Raw genomic sequence first — 16,813 nt, 5'->3', positions numbered from 1 at the left:
AACCGCGGGGTCCAACCCGAAGTGATAGCCTTCGCGAAGGAACTCCTCAAAGATCTCGAAGAACTTTCCTGGGCGAGTCTTGATGCGGGCAGTTTGAAAGACTTGGAAACCGCTGTTTTTCAGAAGATCTTGGCAGACGTAATCCATTTCCTTCGCCCACGACTCCGTGTCTATGTTTCACAATTGACCACATACCTTGGGATATGTCTGCGCTCGATACAAGAAAGGCGAAATCAAGGTGCTGAGAATACCGCATTCTTTTCATGCTTCAAGCACTAACTCTAGCACAGACGACGAGTGTCCCGATTCGCCCCTTGCTCAATTAGAGCTGTGGATGCAGAATAAATTGGTTCTCATCTATGACATGTCAACGAACACCACTCTCTTTGGCAAACTAGTTCGTGAATGTTATACAGAACGGAACTCGTCAGCTCTTAGAGAAGTGAAGAGACTCTCGGGACCGGGAAGCCATCGTGAACAGGATTTTGAAAAGCTTTTTGGCTTTCATTATAAGCTGGGAAAGGTTGTCTCTGTTTCGGGACATTTGATCTCTGCTGCAATCTCTCTTCGTCAAGAATTTGCCAATGGATTCAAAGTCAGAACCGTGCCACATGCCCAGGATCGAAAAATCCCATTGGTTGCCAAGAAACTCAAGATTGGAGGAGTTGTGAATCGAATGTTTAAAGCGAACGATGCTCAACGCGATCTGTACCATGAGCGCCTTCGATCACTTCACTCTGAAGCAGAATTGGAGAAGATACTTTGCGCAGGGGTCAAGGTCCAGACTCGTGTACATGCAGAATTGCTGCTTATTGACCACTTTGAACGGAACAAGGCCGTTTTCTTGGACGGAGACAAGTATATCGGATGCAGTAAGCCTGCATGCTACTTGTGCTATCACTACATCTCGAACCACCCAAATGGCTATACCACTCCGCCTAGCCATCAGAAGCTGTACTTGGCGTGGCGCGTCCCGGACACGCAAAAGAATGATATAACGCATCTCCAAACCCAGGAAAAGATAATGTCGAAGCTGATCGAAAAGGTCCGCGAAGACTTGAAAAGGGAGATGCGCAGTCAAAAACCAGCATTACCTCTTCATCCGGACTCAACCTGTGGGCTCACGACCACTGCGCCATCACTTGCACCGTTCATGGACCTGAGTGGGTTGGCGCAGTCTCTCGAAGACTAGCTCCTCATGCGAGTTATTTTCAGTCGATAACGTGGAGGCAAGAATGCCGACCGCGAGACAGCCATTCATGTCTTAAACGCGGATTGATATTACCAGAAGTGAGGAGCATTTCTGGCCATGAATGAATTTATGAATTTTACGAACCTTTTGGCAACAATATCTTTGATCTGGTTGATGTCTTTTTTGTCGTCTCATTTCTCAAATATATCTTTAGTAACTGCCTGCTTGAGGCGGATTATGTGTGATTGAACAGAAGAAATACGCTTTCATTTTCTCTCTTTGAATATTCGCACTGAAGTGACTACCTGGGTCACACCGACTTTATAGATCGAAATGATGACGAGTTTCGTGGATGTTGAGGAATCAGCAGAAGTCGTCTTATTTACGCGCTGTGTAATTTCCAATTGACTCATCTATGCATCCTGTAGCCTTTCTTTTGCACAGTAACAGCCGATAATTAACTGCATGTGATGCAGCATTTGCCCTTGCCTGTGGTTATAGATTGTTGTCCATGACCCATTGAAAGTTGTGCTCCAGCATTTCGGAGAATTATATTTAGTGGGGCCAACCCCATTTCAACGGGGGGTGGGATGTCACACTGTAGTAACACCCGCCCTTACCCGCGCGTTAAGACCGAAAAAAGGTTGGGGAATACGGGGTCCAATTCTCCACTTTTTAAAAGGGAGAAACAGGGGGAAAGCATAGCTCGTTTGTTTGTTCGACAGGGGATATGACTAGGGGATATAGCTATCGAGTACTGTTATGTCCGGGTTATTTCCCAATGCGATGAGGTGCAGATAGGACACAAGACAAATACAGAGGTACTCGATTCTCTTGTGCGTTTTCTTATATCATTGTACAAAGTATCACTGTATCACATTTTGTCTCATCTCATCTCTTTTTTCTCGCATCTTCTGTCCCAAGGATAATACCCGAACATCTCCCCAATACGAAGCACTTCCTTTCTCTCCCTCTACCGCCATCTGAGCCCGGTTTGTAGCTCTTTCGATCAGACTTGCTATTTCGGCGATTGCTCCCGCGTGTTGAGAAGCTGCTGCTGCTGCTGCACAGACTCAATCGCTACATTTCTATCTTGTTATTTTCAGCTTGATTCAATTGCGTATAATGTCACGGATGTTCTGTTCTGTGTCGCAATGTTGAGGCGCAAGTAGACCTTGTGCTCTGACGACGTTAAGCCTTGGACTTTTTGCTTTATATTCCCCCTCTGCTTGCATTCCATTTGTTTCCTGGATAGTCCGTCTGTTCTTGTCGTACGGTCATCTATTTGTTCTGTTCTACGTTTTCGATTACTGCAAGGTTCTGTGTGTGCAAAACCAGAGTCTCTCGCGGCGGCGATTGGGGTTGATTGGTTGTCCATTGTTCACTATTAAAAAACCGACGACGTTTCTTGGACACCATTACAGTTGTCCTTTTCTTTTCGATCGAAGGGAAAGCTCTGATTTCCGAAGCCTTCTTCCGGGGCAGACGGGGTTGAGTGTCCTGGTGTATTCGAACTGGCATTCGGCACAGGCGCAACCACGGAATTCCTTCGCTGAGGAGCTATCGCCTTCTGACATTTTTTCCAACCATCTGGTTCTCTTGCAGTCAATTTTACTTATCACACTATACCTTTTCCTGGATCCATTTTTCGAGGCGCTTTGTTTCCTTTCTGGAGATCCTCTGGGATTTTTACCATCATCTCCGACTACACGCTGTTCCGGACTCGGAGAACCTTCTGGACAGAGCGAACTATATCAAAACCTTTCCCTTATCCCTTCCCTCAACCACCTCAATTACCTGAGTTGGGTGAAATCAAAAAAAGTGAGGGGGAGCATCATTCTCCCGAAGGGGCAGAAAAAAAAATGCCAGTCTATCTCCTGCACGGCTTCCGGTGGCCACGCGCCAGCATCCGGATCCACATCATCCTGCAGAACCTCGACGACGCGGCCGCCGAATGGACCATTGCGCCGGGCTCCTCCGAATCCATCATCGGGTCCTTCCACAACCTGTATCCCGAGACCATGGCCTCGCTGCCGCACCTGCGGCTCGTCGAGCAGCACGACGAAAAGGACCTGACCACCAACGCCGTCACGCAGCCCTACGTCTTTGTCGCGGATAAAGTGCACACGTGCAATCTCAGCTGCGATGTCGCCGAGGTCATGGGCGAGGGCGTGCCCCCCGAGCAGTGGGGCGCGCTGGTCGAGCTGCGCGACCAGTTGGCCCCCAAGGAGAAAGTAGGCTGGTTTGTGGTGTATAATGGTGATGAGGAGCGGAGTATGACGGTTGATGATGATGAGAATGATGAGAATGATGAGGTATACACTTTTTTATTTTTATTTTTATTTTTTTTTCTTTTTCTTTTTCTTTTTCTTTTTTCCCTCTTCTAACACTCTTAATATTTGTTTGTATTTGCTCCCCTCTTTTTGGACTTCTTCTTCTTCTTCTCTTCTGGGTAATGAGGGCGCTGACAGTGTTGGCCGATAGGGAACGAAATCAAGAAGAGCCTTGCGGAAATGGCTCGGAGCTGGAGGCGGCAAGTAAGTCGTTGGAGTATCTGATTATCCTCCTGCGTCAATCACACACAACAAAAAGAAAAAAGGCGTTGAAAGCCTTGGAGGAATCAGGGATATGTGGATATGTGTCTGGTCCACACACGGTTTCTGGCTCTCTTACTTGGGTGGTAATCACTAGCGATATCATCGTCATTCTACCTGGCTGCTGTTCACGGGTTATTTCGGCGTATAGGTATATTAATTATTTTCGGGAAAAGAGTTTTGTCATCCGGGGAGAAGAAAAGAAAAGAGTGCTAGTATCGCGACATGCAATGGCTCATAAACTTTCGTTGTATAGTTACCTAATTCTAATATCAACACTCGTTGGTCAACACCGTTGGAAAAAAGAATCCGGGCTCAATCATGCAGTCTCGCCGGTGTGCTTGTCCTCCCACACGCAGCGCTCACACATGCACAGCCCGCCCAGCGCGCCGACGGCCCATTCTCTTCGGTCGTGGACGCCCAGATCGACGTCGCAGTAGTGACTCATGATTTCCTCTCCGGCCTTGACGCCGCCGATGCGGCCTGTCTGTTCTTTTTGCTCCCTACCTGCTTCTCCTTTTCCACTACCCTCCCCACCTGCTTCTGCTTTCCCACCACCCTCCCCACCGCCCACCCCGTCACCCAACCCATCACCCCACTTCACGCGCCTCTCACGCGCCCAGAAGCGCACACTGCCGCCCCACTCCCAGCTAACATTCGGATCGCAGCTATGATTCGCAAGACACCACATGGGATGGACAGCCGAAACTTCCGGGCGTCCATCGCGGGTACTCAGACGGGCCGAGGCGGTGCCTCTAAACTTTGCATACAGGGTATTGAGCACCCAGGTATCATAGCGCTCGAGGGCCGTGAAGATGTTGATATCCATCTTCTCGAGGATATGCAGGGGCCCCTGGATATTCGAGGCAAAGGTGAACGGGAGACTGTCGACCGGGTGCGCGGGGGACGTGAAGTCGCCCCAGATGAATTTCACTTCTTTGAGCTCCAGCGGGTGGTGGCCTGTCGTTTCGGCCATGGCGAGCGCCCGGCCCAGCAGCAGGAGGTATAGTGCGTCGGCGGCCTCGCGGGCGGAGGTGTCCCGCGCGATGGTGTCGACGTCTTTGCCGCACACGGAGGGGTGGTAGTGCGTCATGGCGAGGTCGTAGCAGGTGCGGCTGCAGAAGACGGTGTCGTCGCAGGATGGGCAGTAGGGGATGTCTGCTGCTGTTGTCGTTGTGGGGTTGGAGGCGGAGGGAGAAGAGGGGTCTGATGCGGAGGGAGGAGAAGAGGATGTGGGGTTGGATGTGGAGGAGGGAGAAAAGGAGCCTGATGGAGCAGTGGTGGTGGAGGAGGAAAGGGACAAAGAGTTGGAGGGATGTTCGCCGGCCAAAGCGGCAGACAGTGAACCAGCCGGGAGATTATGAGGCAAGACAGAACTACACGCGTCGCAGAGCGGTTCGTGCAGGCGGTTATTCGCCGTCAACAAGCTGTTTTCGTTGAGAAAGACTTCGCCGGGAGCAATGTCTTCTTTGGCGAATACGCCGAGTTGCTGAATTGAAGTTGCTGCTGCTGTTGTTGTCGTCGTCGTAGAATTCGAATTCGAATCCGAATCCGAATCCTGCTTGGCCTCGCCGCCTTCTTGCACGGCGCTGCCGAGCAGCGGAAGCGTACTGACGCGGACCTCGCATTTCGGCGCAACTTTGCGCATCTCCTCGTTCAGGAATGCGAGACTTTCGGCCGAAAACCGGTCCGGCTTGTGGCTGTTCCACGGGTAGAGTTCTCTCCGGACGGATCCTTTCTCGGGGAGATCATCTGGGTCAAAGTCGGCAGGGATAGTCGTTGTGTTGTCGCTGGAAGATGAAGAAGAAGAAGAAGAAGAAGAAGGGAAATGTTCCTGTATAATCTCCTGCTTGAGCGCAGAGATGACCGGGTCTCCTCGGAAAACGTAAAGCCCGCGCTTGCAAAAGTCAAAAGCGCTCCTGGCGCAGCCTATGTGTTTGAGGTTGCGTGCAATGGTTCTGTAGCTGTCCAGTGCATACTCGCTGACTTTTTCCTCGACGAGTTCATCAGGTAAGCCGTCCTCTTCGTCCTCTTCGTCTTCTTCCTCTTCCTCTTCCTCGTCTTCGTCTTCGTCGTTCGTTTCCTCCTTCTCCTGCCCATTGGCATCAGGATCTGCAGACGAAAAAGAAACGCCATTCAATCTCTCCGCCAGTCCAGTGGATGTCTCTGCATTTGACCCGGTCTCGTGATCTTCAGATGCTGTAGAACCCAACCCCTCTCTTCTCAAAAAATTCTCAAACGACGCACGTGCGTCCTCGTAATATTCCCCGCAGTCATCCTGCACTTCATCGCTTAGCAGCAGGGCCCGATAGGCGTCGCTGGCTGCGAGGTCAGGATATCCCAGCTCTTCATAGACGTGGGATCGCTGGCTGTAAATGACAAGATTGTAAGGGTCCTCTTCCAGCTGAGCCGTCAGAGTGTTCCTCTTGTCAAGCCATGCGGAATATGAACTTGAACTCATAGTGAACTGGGGCGAAATATGGGTATCAAAAGAAGCAAAACGCAGAGTGCTGCAAACGAGAAACACTTGTCTTTTCCAAAACCAGTATACCAGAAATACTTTTGGACAAAAAAAATAAAAAGGTAATAGAGTAAACAAAGGAGCGAACAGTAATTGTAAGGACAGATTTATGCACTGTACAGTAGAATCACGTTTGTTGATTTCCACCCTCAGCCACAGAAGAATTCTAAACGAACTTTTTTTCTTTGCCGCAGTATCTCCGAGCTGTATGTCGGAAGTTTAGGCGAGCAATATGCCGAGGAGCTCGTCCCTGTGGCTTGCCGAATGGCGTCTATAGTGGCGATCCGAAGCGCCGTCACCATGTTTGTCATATCACGGGTAGATTAATAATTCTTCACTTTATTACATCTTAAGTAAGCTTCATGTGATAAAGGATAGATAGAACCCAAGAAGTAATTACTTGCAATTGGCATTATCCACCATAACAATAAAATGACCATACCACAAGCTTTGAAGGAGGTTGCTATATCCGACACCTGTATTGAAAGCAGTCCAAAATACCAATTGAAACCAAATCGAACCAAACCAGTGTGAAACAATGAAATAGACAAAAATGACAAATAAATGGCCCCCATTGCAAATTACTCCAGTGAAGTTTCAAGATAAAAGTGAAAAAAAGAAAGTAGTAGAATGCGCCGCGCCTATCTTATCGTTTCCCAAGAACTCCAGTAATACCATTCTTAGGAATTATATTAAGAACGAAAAGAGCCAGACCCTCACGCTCCAAGTCGAATTAGCGCACTCAGATCAATACGCTCTAGGACAAGCAGCTAGCTATCCCGCCTTCGCCCAGAGTCCATCAATCAAGAAGTTTAGAAGAAAAAGTCCAAGCAGCAACAGCAGGCCAGCGCACCGAGCAATCCTGCGCAGATACCTTCTGCCGCACCACTTCCCCGGTTATCCGCATAGTAGCCCTGCGGCGGCTGACCTTGCTGGTAGTACATGGGCTGCTGTTGGCCGCCATAGTATCCTTGCTGGGGCGGGTAATATCCTCCTTGCTGTTGCTGGTAGTACCCGCTTCCTGGTCCCTGTTGCTGAGGTGGATAGCCGCCGTAGTAATCCGCGCTGGCGGGCTGTTGTTGGTAGTATGGGTGGGGCGAAGCAACGGGAGGAGGGGACTGAACGGGGCCAGCGTCGTGGTGGACCTGAGGGTAATTGGGAGGCGGGCCTTGCGGGGATTCCTAATAGATCGCAAGGTTAGCAATAATTTCGCAAGTCAAGTCGTTCAACGGTGCTGGTAAAAAGCCTTTCGAAATGCTGAATACCTAGGGCGGTGGAGGTAAACTCACGTATTTGTTGTTATCCATTGCGTTTGCAGGTGTAGCTTGATATGCGATAGATGAAATATAAAAGTTTTCTTTTTTTTGCTCAGGACGTAATTGTATTTAGCTTGAGCAATCTCAGCTTTTGAAGATTTGTGTTGCGACGGGTGCTCAAAAATGTGAGGAGGAAGTAGTAAGATGAGGTGTTGAGATTCGCACGGCGGCAAAGTCGGAAACGTCTTATGGGCCGCGTCACGACAACCCCAGAGGCAAAACCAGTGGCGATAAAATGCTGTATTCTTTACGCTCTATTCTTCTATCCCTTTTCTCAGGGGATAAATGATGGCAGTAAGAGGGGAGAATGGCCGTGCAGAGAAGTTATCTCCGATTTCTTCCAAAATGACGCCACGAGGTCTTGGCTCTTGGCGGACAAGGTTAATGTAATCTCACTCAACAGATTCTGAAGGTCAAATATTTGTCAGGACCTTTCTCTCTTCTCAGCTTCAAGGCACTTGTGATAAAAGCAGCTCCGCGAGTAATCTGGATCGAATGCTCGCACACCCCTCTTTTTACTACTATAGCTACTACTCTCGATTTGTTCCTAGATCAAGCCATTTCTTCCTTGTAGAGTCACTTCTCCTCCTGTTCGGCTGGATGCGGACGACCGAACCACCGCCGTTTAGGGCTTGGTCGGCGTTAATTAGCTTCCGTTCCGCGAGCACAGCCACATGCCACGTGATTTCAGGTCGTGCACTATAAAGTTATCCCGCAGAATAAGGTAGCTATGACTACATGTACTACGTATGAGGAAAAAGGGGTACGATTTACCTAGAATGTAATGAAAAGACTATGACATGGTCAATTGGTTCATATGTAAACCCTATGTTAAACTTCCTCCGATATGCTTTGTCGTTCTTACAAGCTGTGTATTTATTCCGTTGTATCCACAGTCCTAGACACCATTCTTCAGCTTACTTATGAACATTTATAATTTGCTTAATCTCTGCTTCTGTTCTCATAGCAATGATTTTATTTTGACGGAGTTGAATACACAAGAAATTGTGGAACTAGGCCGGTGCAGGGCGGTGGGAACGAAGTTAGATGCATTTAGTGGACGAGAAGGAATCCCATTTCGTGCAGCGACTGGCAATCGCTCTTAAGGAATCTCTGAACTAAAGCCCAGTCTATATAGACATGTCCTAGGATCTGTGATCTGTACAGACCTCAGGTACCTCTGATCTTTTTGCGGGTTACTCCTCTCTGTTTACTCTTGGCCATGAAGTCAGCACAAGTGGGGCGGTGATGATGCTGATGGGGTCTGTGCTAGCGGATCACCAAATGTTCCGCTACGAGATTCCTGCCCAGGCGACAATCACAGCTTACCGGACCCTTATCGGCAACGCTAACGGCACGAGATTCCCTCCCAGAGAGCAAAGAGGCGAAACAGCTTCCTTGTAATGAGGATCTAGATATTCTCTGGTTATTTTCATTTGAGTCCGGGCCCATCCGATTAAGTGACACGAGAAGAGTGACTTGAAACTGTAGTCAACAATAATTTTGTTCCATAAAATATCGTCGAATCCCTATATGCCCCCAAAAGCACTTACATGATTGATACTCGTCATGGTCTATCTCATCTTTTTGGGCAACACTAGCGCTACGACTTTCCTTCCCTTGTGACAGCCCCTGAAACAGGTTGCAGAAAAAAAATTGTAACTTATTCCATCATCTTTGCAGGGTATCAAGCTAGTCGGTGCGAGATGAAGGGGTGGACTACTGAGCCCAAAGCATTCCATGCATGTTCGGAATATATGGCGACAAAGAACTTGTGCAAAACACGAAATATAAAATGAAGAACAAATCTCGACATCATGTCCTCCTCCAAAGAATCTGGTGATATTTTTCTTCCTTTTCGGCCAATCCTCTCAAACCGAAACCACGGCCTAGCATCACAACTATCAAGACGGAAAGAGCATCTTCAACACAAACTTTGAGGGGAACAAAACCATGTCCAGGTCTAAAACTTTGAACCTCACGCAAGCAGGAATTGCCGACCTCAGAGAGGCACTCAACTCTGGGAGCTTGACGAGTGTAGAGCTGGTCGCTCGCTACATGCATCGAATTGGTCAATTCGACATGCGTGGTCCCTGCTTGAACTCGGTTGTTGTACTGAATCCCAACTTATTCGCTGAGGCGCAAGCCTCCGACGATTATCGAGCATCTGGACATCCCCTAAGGCCGCTGGAGGGAATCCCTTTTACGGTAAAGGACAGCTTCAAAGTCAAGGGCATGACTGTCGCGGCCGGGTCACCAGCTTTCGCCGATCTCATCGCCTCCGACGATGCAGCTATCATTGAGCACCTTCGGGACGCTGGAGCTATAGTACTCGGCAAAACTAATATGCCTCCCATGGCGGATGGTGGCTGCCAGCGGGGACTATACGGCCGAGCTGAAAGCCCCTACAGTACTGTCTACTCAACCACTGCGTACGCATCGGGCTCATCCACCGGCTGTGGTACTTCAACGACGTCTGCGTTTGCTGCTTTTGGAATTGCAGGTGAGACTGTAACATCTGGGCGTGCTCCGGCCTCCAATAATGCCTTGGTCGGATACTCTCCGTCTCGCGGAGTGATCCCAAACCGTGGTCAGTGGCCTTTATATCCGACCTGCGATGTGATCGTGCCCCACACGCGGACAGTCGCAGATCTCCTAGATGTCCTCAATATCATTGTTGCAGACGACGCCAAGGCCACACAAGGTATTGATTTCTGGAGGAACCAAACATTCATCCCCATTCCGCTAGCCTCTGAGGTCCGTCCAGTCGATTTTCATAGCCTTGAAAACCAGAGTGCACTTAGGGGGAAAAGGATAGCCGTGCCAAAATGCTTCCTTGGAATTGAAGGATCAAAACCGCCCACCTATTGCAGCCAAGCTGTGCGTGAGCTATTCGATCAAGCACGACAAGATTTGGAGGCGCTTGGGGCGACTCTTGTTGAAACCGATTTCCCTCTTTTTGAGCAGTATACCTCAAAGGATTTTCCCGGTCAAGGTACCAATGTTCCCGGTCTCTCCGTCGAATGGGCGAACATTGAACGATGCAATTTGATTGCCATGGCTTGGGACGATTTTCTCCGTACCAATAGTGACCAAAAGTATCCAAATCTCGCATCCGCTGACCCGTTAAAAATCCATCCGCACATTGCGCCACTGGACGATCCTTCCGCCCACTCTGAAGCTCAGAATCAGGTCCGATATGGCGAAATGATCGATTTGGTTCGGGACCGAGACTCATCCATCTACATGTTGCCTGGTTGTGAGCCGTCGATCAAGGCTCTCGAGAACATGAGGAAGAGTTTGTTCGAAGATTGGATGGATAAGCACGGGTACGACCTGCTGGCATTTCCGACCAACGGTGATGTATCTTTTGCCGATGCCGATGAGAATATCGAATCCATGCGCCATGCACTCCAGGACGGCGTCAAATACGCGAATGGAGGTCGAGCACTCAAACACCTGGGAGTGCCTTGCATTACCGTTCCAATGGGTGAAATGAAGGACAAACAAATGCCTGTCGGTATTACTTTTGTCACCAAGGGCTGGACCGATCAGGACTTGCTTAAATATGCCTTTGCGTATGAAGCAGGGTCGCAGCGACGGACCGCTCCTCACCTGGCCCCAGAAATCGCTACCGACCACATCCCCCTAACCGAAAGGACATTGACAAGCCAGAAACCGGTCTTGAAAATCAAATCCGCTGTCTGGGAGAAGGAGCACGACATCAAAAATGAGATTCGTCATGTTTCTGTTCGTGGCACCTTGACTGTAACCCATAGATCAATCAGCATTGACTCCATTGAGGCATTTGTGGACGGGAGTCTGCCGACGGCTCTCTCTTTGGAGGGCGAGACGTGGTCGTTTAGCGACTGTCTATGCAGGCCCAAGAGAAATGACAAATACCCTACATTGGCACCTGTGCCAAAGGATCACTTCCTGCTAGTCATCGTTGCCAAGGCCTCTAACGGTCGGTGTGATGCCCAAATGCTGATGATAGAATAGAAGAAATAATATGATGAAATTGCTGTAGAAAGGCTGGTTTTCCCAAAGTGTATTGCCGTAACGATTTCAATGTTATATTCATTTCATTTGACTGAGATGAGAAACTTTTATGCCAAACATCCAAGTGCTGTTGCCTTTCTAGGTACATATTCCAAATCACTACAAGGCCATTAGCACGTTCTGTAGCAGTGTTGTTGAAAGCAGATGGATAAAACAGCTTCCCAAGAGAAATATTGGAGGAATACTAACCAAAAGAATGAGTAGCTACTCTACTCTAGTTCAAGTGGGCAAAGTCATTGACAGCATCGGAAGCTAAGAGTACTAAGAGAATTTAGCATCCTTGTGCGGAAATGCAGAGCGGAAAGATAGCAAGTTGGTATATGTGGGTGCCCCGATCTATCAATTCGTCCTTTCTCTAGACAAGGAGAGCACAGATGCCCATAGCTCCCATCGAATCATTCCAGTTCCAGGATTGCCCAGGATGGTTTCTTCTATAGTGCCAGCATCGTTTTACAATTTGAGAGACGGTATCGCAGTTGGTGAAACCAATCCCCGAGCCACCCAACATCTTCTGCATCACTGTCTCAAAGTATTGTTGCTGATCCCCCTCTGCCATAGATCCTGCTACACAAACCGGCCAGGTCAAGCCTCGCAAAGATGTGTTCTCCGGGAAAAGTCGAATCGCTTCAATGACATTGGCCACAGCATCCTGCATTGCCGAAGCAGTGTAGACAAGAGGTGGACAGGTTGTATAAAGCTCGACCATTGCCGAACAGGCAAAAACTCGTGATATCGGCACTGCGATGGGCATTGGTACCTTCAAGTGCGTCTCGTCAGCAGTTATCTATTCTGTCTTGAAGCGGCATTGGCGCACCTGTGCAACTAGATCTAGGTCACGAAGCCCAGCTTCTAGACGGTCTTTGATCTCGAAAGCTTCAACGACGGCCGTGGAATTTTCGGATGCTCCTCGTGATTTGATACTGGCAATATCTCCAATTGCAGTCATGACCCAGTTATAGCAGCCCATGAGTTGAGACAGATCTATGTTCCTTTCGTCCAGCCATAGCTTGTAGGCAATTTTTGGGGCTGTCCCACTAGAAGTGGACGCGAGGAGATCAAACCATAGTAAATTGGCCACCAGAAATCGTTGTGCATGCTCCATGTCCTCGGTTCCAGGCGAAGCCGTAAAAGGTGGTCTACTTTGCGCTCTCGATGAAAGATGGTTTGAAACATGGGTCATTCCGTTGACGACGGAGCTGAGCGCATCGAGGTGTGGCTGCCAATTCATTGTTCCCCCTTGAAAAACCTGGACGGCATCAGTCAAGGTTTAGACATGTAATCTTTGGCCATGAACCTACTTCAAAACTAATGAGAGCTGAACCACATGCAAGGAATTCGATCAGCTGCTCGCTGCTTGTAGCCAAATCACCAATTTCGTGTTGACACAATGCTTGGCGAAGGCCTTGTAAGGCTTTAGTATGGTATTCTATAAGCTCTTGCTCTGTGTCACCGGCCCTCCTGGCAAATCTCGTGTATCGATGTAGTGCAGAGAGAGTAAGTATGGCCTGGTGTAGGGGGTCGCTTTTCATAAGAAACCAAAAAAGCCAGCCTCGACCTCCAACCTCGGGATTATCAACGTAGTAAGGGAATTGTAGAGGGAAGATGTAGTCAAGATAATGGATCAGAAGCTGTGATTCCTGAAAAGTAAGCTGTTGAGCTGGAGACACTGCGGCTGAGTCGGAACATGCCTTTGAGGCCTCTGTTGCATCCGAATTGGTTGGAAACGACCCATCGCGATGAGTTTCCTGGTCATTTGATGATTCATTGGTCCTAGCTGCACGTCTTCGACTGTTCTGACGGAAATTTTCCTTGACGGCGTGTTTGATCCGGGAAAGTTCGGCATTAAGCAAAGATTTATTGTTGATCCAGGCAGGCTTTGGACCATAGCCGTGACAGCTAATGTGTCGTTCGCTGCATTCTCTACAAGCCGGCCGCAATTGGTCACATCTACGATGACGGAGCTTGCAGGTCCAGCAGCCAGTACTGCTACGGCTCATAAATGAGGTCCGCTTGCACGACTGCGCTTCGTCTTGAACGGAGTGCAATTTATACGCCGAAGAGTTCGTTGATTATTAAACGACCAAAGTTTTCAATAGCTGATTGATTGGCTCTTATTACCGTGCCACCGTCCCCTCCCGTATACAGGACAATGTCAAAGGGTAAGACTTTTGTGAACCATTGCTTGAAGATGGTACAAATCTCAGTGTGATATGGGCGCTTCGTGGTGCTGAAGATCCTCCGGAATCGCTTATTAAGGAACCAACTTTGGAGGTAACATAAATCCAATGAGTGAAACTAATGCTCTAAGACTTATTGAATATTATTTAATCCAGAATGCCTGTGTATACATGGTTGAAAATTATATTTTGCCTAGACCGCCCATCAGTAAAAGCAGCCCTTAACAGCCAACAAAAGCAAGCAAAAAGCCGTCATTTCGTGTGGTTCATAATTTAGCACAATTTAATGCATAACCTGCACAATAATCTACCCCAGATCAAGAGCGGGAAAAGGGAGATGGCGCAACTGACTTTGCCGAAACGGAAAAAGTGCCCGAAAGACAAGGGACGAGGGAAATAAACAACCATTCGATTCGATTTAAATATGCAAACAAGATAAATCGTTTTAACTGCTGTAATTCATCAATCCGTTATCGAGGAGCTAACTATGAGTTGTGACAAGCAATATCAGCCACAATTTGTACTCTTCACCTTCCTTTGTAATCGGACGCAAACCCGTCCAATGAGAAGAAGACTTTATAACGTGAAGAGTTTCGGTTTCCGCGATCCACCTCAGCCTCCCCCATTTCTGTCCAACACCCGCTTTTGCCTTGCAATAATCCCAGTCGTTCTCTATCCTTGTCTCCTCTTCCCCAGCCACTCGCATTGCGACATCCCTACCGACCCGTTGATTTCCCGTGTCTGACGAGAACCCCCAAATGACGCCGTTCACTGCAACTTCTACCTGGTCGCCATGCGGCAGTAAGGGAAGACGACTCTTTCTTCTGCAAGCTGCATCTTTACCTTCTCATCTTCCTTGGCACTTTTACCATTCACATTTGAACATGATTATGATGCTTCTCCCCTCGTGATCTTTCAACTGGATCAATTTGTGAAACAGAGGAACATCCGACGACTGTTGTGATTGCGCTCAACCTCTATTATGTCACTCGTTTGAAACATACTCGGTACTACACAGATAGCATTATCGCCATAATCACGAGCCACGCGTCCAATCTCAACGACCCTGATTGTGTCGCAGTCATTCCTGCAGAAGCAAACGCATTTCTATTCTTCTGAGGGCATTGAAGTCAGTGGATACTCTCAGGGCCCAAACATCTACCTCACATTGATCGCCTGGAGTTCATCGTTCCGCTTCATCATCCGCAGCGCCTGAACATCATTACCACTTTCGCCGCGGGTGCAAACATGGGACCTCTACGGTCCTTTGGCCAGGGTGCTCAAAGTCTAGCGCCATTTCGAGAGCTGATATCTGATATGCGGCGAATTCGGCGCACCGGCTCTTCAATAAATACAGCTCAGCCGCTCGCAGCAAATCACAATGACCTGAAGGAATCGAATCTCCTCACGCGGCGACAAAGCAGCAATAATAACAACAACAATGGCATCATTCCAGCGACATATCAGAACAACAATTCGGGTCCCTCGCCGGGTGTCGTCGCCGGCATCGTGCTCGGCTCCGTCGCGGGCTTTCTCCTCATCGTCTGGCTTCTAATCATGCTGTTCAACAACCGCAGCACCTCCATTACCGTTACGGATATTGAAGAGGTCCGACCGCGAAAGTCGCGCCGACGTCCAGAGACGATTGAGATTAAACAGTCCAGAAGACAGCCAAGACGGGTCGATCGGGAACGAGTCATTGTCGAAGAACGACAACCGCAACCGCCGCCGTCGCAGATCATTGTCGAAGAACGTGCTCCTCACCCTCCACCTCCTCCTCCACCGCCACAAGACGATTTCGTCGAGGTTATTGAAGAGCATAGCGACTACAGTCCTACGCCGCGGAGAAGTCGCAGGCATAGAGAATCTGGATTCAGACCGGTAGATGCCGATCTCTATGCCGGAGGAAATTATCCTGTGGAGCCAATGTACCCTCCTAGGCGATCTCGGCGGTAAAAAGCATCTTCCAACAATCTTGAACGAGAGATGAATTGAATGGCTATTCGGTACCTTTTGTCTTTACGGCGGTTACGATCGTGTGAATGCATGAATCAAATTTCGAAAAGAGAGTGGAATATGTATATGAGACTTACGGTCCAAATTGGTTACGTTGACATTATAGCCCTCTTCGATGGTCGAGAATTATATTTATCGTGGCGTTTGCTGGGGAAATATCAGGCGACACATTCTTCTATCATGATGTCGACAAGAAACGACGGCGGGGATTAATGGCTTTTTATGGTCGCCGTTCTGTTTCTCTTTCTTGTGCTCCTCTTTTTCTTTTTGCTTGTTGCAATTTATTTGCCCTGATTTCTTCTGAAGATATTTTTTTCATATCAAATACCCTCTTGACTCGTTTTTATCTGGATCCAGCCTCTGCTTTGCAGAGATTGAGTAGGCAATCCATATCAACCAATTCAAAGTACCAACAACTCCATTGAACCATATTGCAAAAACAAAAGTACAATCCAAGGCGACTCAAGTAGATTAATGTTATCAGCCCTAGGCAACTAGATACCAACACCAAAAAGAGAACAACAACAACAACAACGAGCAAAAAAGAAATTTCCGTGACGGGGAGTCGAACCCCGGGCTGGTCGGGACACGAGTTTTGCACATCAGGCTAAGCCTGAGGTCATCGCTTGAGAGCGACCGATGTTACCGCTACACCATCACGGAGAGATTGTTGAAGAGTCGGATTCTTAAACCAACTGTGAACCTAATTGGACTAGTCTACAGGGATTGTTATATTGACTGGTTCTGGAACAAACGCCCCCCACGACCTGCCCGTTCAACAACCGGTATGCATGCAGCACGTTGCCTTGACACCAGGAACAATTGGTTGCATCCCGATTTGGTTCACACACTGTACAATCAGTCCACATTCCACATGCTTGCTATGTTTGTTGCCTGGGTTAGCATCGGTTGCGCTTATTTTTCTTTTTTTGTGT

General features: G+C 48.4%; 7 protein-coding genes and 1 non-coding gene across 8 annotated transcripts; 4 read left to right on the top strand and 4 right to left on the bottom strand.

Annotated features, from left to right (window-relative positions):
• The first annotated feature begins 240 nt into the window (after nt 1–240).
• Nucleotides 241–1,293, top strand: L228DRAFT_62976 (hypothetical protein). Its single transcript, XM_018336787.1, has one exon. The coding sequence runs from the start codon at nt 335–337 to the stop codon at nt 1,190–1,192; it is 858 nt and encodes a 285-aa protein (XP_018190718.1). The 5' UTR covers nt 241–334; the 3' UTR covers nt 1,193–1,293.
• A 1,761-nt stretch (nt 1,294–3,054) lies between these two features.
• On the top strand, nt 3,055–3,733 carry L228DRAFT_265636 (hypothetical protein; the record flags this gene model as incomplete). The annotated part of the gene is made up of 2 exons (XM_018334739.1): nt 3,055–3,507; nt 3,677–3,733. 2 exons carry the CDS (start codon nt 3,055–3,057, stop codon nt 3,731–3,733), a joined length of 510 nt encoding a protein of 169 aa, XP_018190717.1.
• A 109-nt stretch (nt 3,734–3,842) lies between these two features.
• On the bottom strand, nt 3,843–6,352 carry L228DRAFT_62964 (hypothetical protein). Its single transcript, XM_018336786.1, has one exon. The coding sequence runs from the start codon at nt 6,245–6,247 to the stop codon at nt 4,106–4,108; it is 2,142 nt and encodes a 713-aa protein (XP_018190716.1). The 5' UTR covers nt 6,248–6,352; the 3' UTR covers nt 3,843–4,105.
• A 767-nt stretch (nt 6,353–7,119) lies between these two features.
• On the bottom strand, nt 7,120–7,614 carry L228DRAFT_265634 (hypothetical protein; the record flags this gene model as incomplete). The annotated part of the gene is made up of 2 exons (XM_018334738.1): nt 7,120–7,488; nt 7,597–7,614. The coding sequence occupies 2 exons, from the start codon at nt 7,612–7,614 to the stop codon at nt 7,120–7,122; spliced, it is 387 nt and encodes a 128-aa protein (XP_018190715.1).
• Nucleotides 7,615–9,238: 1,624 nt separating this feature from the next.
• On the top strand, nt 9,239–11,625 carry L228DRAFT_227098 (amidase family protein; the record flags this gene model as incomplete). Its single annotated transcript, XM_018330439.1, has 1 exon — nt 9,239–11,625. The coding sequence occupies exon 1, from the start codon at nt 9,577–9,579 to the stop codon at nt 11,623–11,625; it is 2,049 nt and encodes a 682-aa protein (XP_018190714.1). The 5' UTR covers nt 9,239–9,576.
• A 415-nt stretch (nt 11,626–12,040) lies between these two features.
• Nucleotides 12,041–13,682, bottom strand: L228DRAFT_265632 (hypothetical protein; the record flags this gene model as incomplete). The annotated part of the gene is made up of 3 exons (XM_018334737.1): nt 12,041–12,442; nt 12,500–12,931; nt 12,984–13,682. 3 exons carry the CDS (start codon nt 13,680–13,682, stop codon nt 12,041–12,043), a joined length of 1,533 nt encoding a protein of 510 aa, XP_018190713.1.
• Nucleotides 13,683–15,110: 1,428 nt separating this feature from the next.
• On the top strand, nt 15,111–15,818 carry L228DRAFT_265631 (hypothetical protein; the record flags this gene model as incomplete). Its single annotated transcript, XM_018334736.1, has 1 exon — nt 15,111–15,818. The coding sequence occupies one exon, from the start codon at nt 15,111–15,113 to the stop codon at nt 15,816–15,818; it is 708 nt and encodes a 235-aa protein (XP_018190712.1).
• Nucleotides 15,819–16,428: 610 nt separating this feature from the next.
• On the bottom strand, nt 16,429–16,541 carry L228DRAFT_t27. Its single transcript has one exon. It is a non-coding gene; the product is annotated as a tRNA-Glu (tRNA).
• Between the last annotated feature and the right edge of the window lie 272 nt (nt 16,542–16,813).

The sequence above is a fragment of the Xylona heveae genome (assembly GCF_001619985.1).
Source record: "Xylona heveae TC161 unplaced genomic scaffold L228scaffold_2, whole genome shotgun sequence".
NCBI lineage: Eukaryota > Fungi > Ascomycota > Xylonomycetes > Xylonales > Xylonaceae > Xylona > Xylona heveae.
The sequence above is the reverse complement of the archived record's forward strand: the minus strand, read 5'-3'. Positions and strand labels throughout refer to the sequence as shown.